The sequence below is a fragment of the Octopus bimaculoides genome, chromosome 6, assembly GCF_001194135.2.
Source record: "Octopus bimaculoides isolate UCB-OBI-ISO-001 chromosome 6, ASM119413v2, whole genome shotgun sequence".
NCBI lineage: Eukaryota > Metazoa > Mollusca > Cephalopoda > Octopoda > Octopodidae > Octopus > Octopus bimaculoides.
Genome location: NC_068986.1, coordinates 8,703,370 through 8,705,950, shown reverse-complemented (window position 1 = coordinate 8,705,950; position 2,581 = coordinate 8,703,370). Strand labels below are relative to the sequence as shown.

The following is a 2,581-nucleotide window of genomic DNA, read 5'->3' as shown; positions in this document are numbered from 1 at the left end:
ACACACACACACACACACACACACACACACACACACACACACACACACACACACAAACCAATATATCTACTAACAAATATATGCATTATGTACATACATATATATACTTATCTATACATATATCCATGCATACATACCTATATCTATATATACATACATAACATACACATATAACATACATCCATACACACGTAACATCATTTCCCAGCTGTTTTCCAAGCTGACATGGGTTGGACAGGTCATCACAAGCAGAGTAACCACCCTTGGTGAGCTCCACATATCATTTGGCTTCACTTCTATGGATTGATGATGGCTGTCCACTTGTAACCGAGGAAGACCATTACTGACCATTGCCCATGTAAAATGCCCATGCATGAGGTCATTGCACCAGCAGTTGGTTTCCTCTGGGTTCATGTCCAGTTTCCATGCACGCTGTGGCATCCTCCAACTCAACTAGGCATCAGATGGTTGCCATGCTGATGATTGCACAAGACCTCGCAGACCCTCTCCCACCCTGCAGGCATGATCCTGGGATAATTCAGGGCAAGATATCCAGTGCCAATAAGGATCATAAACTCAGCAATACAGGAACACCATGACCTCAAGCGCAAGCAAAAGGTCACCAAAATATTCAATGCCATTCCCTGCACACACACACACAAACACAAACACAAACACAGAAATTTATATATATATATATATATATATATATACACAAACACACATACTACAGGTTTTTATATATCTATCTCTCACACACACACACATATATATACACACACACACACACACAAAAAATACACAAACACTAATATTATAGATGTATAAACAAATATATATACATACCAACATATTTATACATTTAAGTATATATATATATATATATATATATATATATATATATATATATATATATATATATATATATATATATATATATATGATCATATATGTGCATATATAGTGTAAGTGTATGTGTGTGTGTGTTTATGGGCACACCTGTGTGTGTATATATAAATATATATATAATGCATATACAGAAATATACATACATATATACACAAATATATATTTGCATACATATAGTATTCATACCTAAATGTATGTGTGAGTGTGAGTGTGTGTGTGTGTGTGTGTGTGTGTGTGTGTGTGTGTGTGTGATGAGTGAGTTTGTGCATGCACACATACACACACACACATGTAGATACCGGTGAAAGGGTTAATAGCTACAACATAAACTAACATTTGAAATATCAAGTCTTTACATTAGAAGTTCTTATGATCATCAACAAATGTAGTTGGAAAATATTAAAGGGATTTCAGGAAGATCATTAAGTCGAATTGTCAGTCATAAACAAAAATTAAAAGAGATGACTCATCAAGGTACTTACCAGGTGGGAAGAGTTGCATATTGAAAACCTGTGCAAGGGCTGCCTGAGCAGCTCTTGCTTTCGCTTGCTTCTTATTGCGGCCAGTACCTTCAAAATCAATGCCATCCACTGTAATCTGCATCACAAATGTTTTCGTATGGCTCTCACCTGATTCAGAAACAAATTCATACTTTGAGCCCGGCCTTAACTCGTTCAAAATCATCACAGGGTTTTTACCTGCAGGCTGGGGTGTTAATGTAGCTTTCTGGTTTGTATGGGAGCCATTGGCTTTGGAGACCCCTTGTGCTACTTCGTTATTCTCCCCTTCTACTTTGTCTTCAAAATCATTAATAAAAGTACCGATATCTGCCGTATCTGATGTAAAATCTAACGAATTTACTTTTTTGCCCATTGCCTGATATGCTTCGGATGCATTACGGAACTGAACAAAAGATCTCAGAGCTTTTTCAGCAGCCTGAAGTTTGGCTTTCTTTTTGGTTGGACCGGCTCCTTCAAAGATTTCACCATTCACCTCCACTTTCATGTTAAATGTTGGAGCATGAACAGGTCCACTTTGACCCATTAACTGAAATTCCAAACCCGGTTTAATTTCATTGAGTTGCATTAATGCATTCTTGGGAAGGGTAGGACCATGAGCTTTTTTTTTTTTGTTTGACGGACGACCATTTTCACCATTCCAAGGAAATGAGCGCTTCTGGGCCGACATCTCTCCTTTACCGTCTTTATTCTCACCCTCTTCAGATTTCACATCTTGTTCACCGTCTGAATAATGAAAAGAAAAAAAATTGGGGATTTATTTAACTCTCGTTAAAATCAGTTAAAAAGAAAAAAAATCTTACAACCAATATTTTTTGTAAATCACTTAAAATTCTTCTATAGAACAAATGGTTTTCAACATTGACATAGGACAAACTTTGGATGGTTAGCTCACCCACCACCCGCACAAGTTTTCAACAAACAGGTATATACATTTATCATTGAGTTTTGTACCCAAAACCTAGAGATATGTAATGAAATTACATACGACATTTTGTGCATTACAAGAATGCTGCTACTCCACAACCCTTGTATATAGGTGAGGAATATATCTACATAAGCGTCAGGAATTTACAGGTAAAAAACAAGAAAAAATATGATGAATACAGAATAAATTTAAAATATGATCATCATATCTGGTTAAATAAGTAAAG

The 2,581-nt window shown here is 36.0% G+C and overlaps 1 protein-coding gene across 1 annotated transcript in view; it reads right to left on the bottom strand.

Annotated features, from left to right (window-relative positions):
* The window catches only part of LOC106869367 (double-stranded RNA-specific editase 1), a 40,078-nt gene extending 37,891 nt beyond the window's left edge, over positions 1 to 2,187 (bottom strand). Inside the window, exon 1 of the mRNA XM_014915089.2 lies at positions 1,392 to 2,187. Coding sequence (XP_014770575.2) covers positions 1,392 to 2,097 — 706 coding nt within the window. The 5' untranslated portion in view covers positions 2,098 to 2,187. The remainder of the gene's footprint in view (positions 1 to 1,391) is intronic.
* Between the last annotated feature and the right edge of the window lie 394 nt (positions 2,188 to 2,581).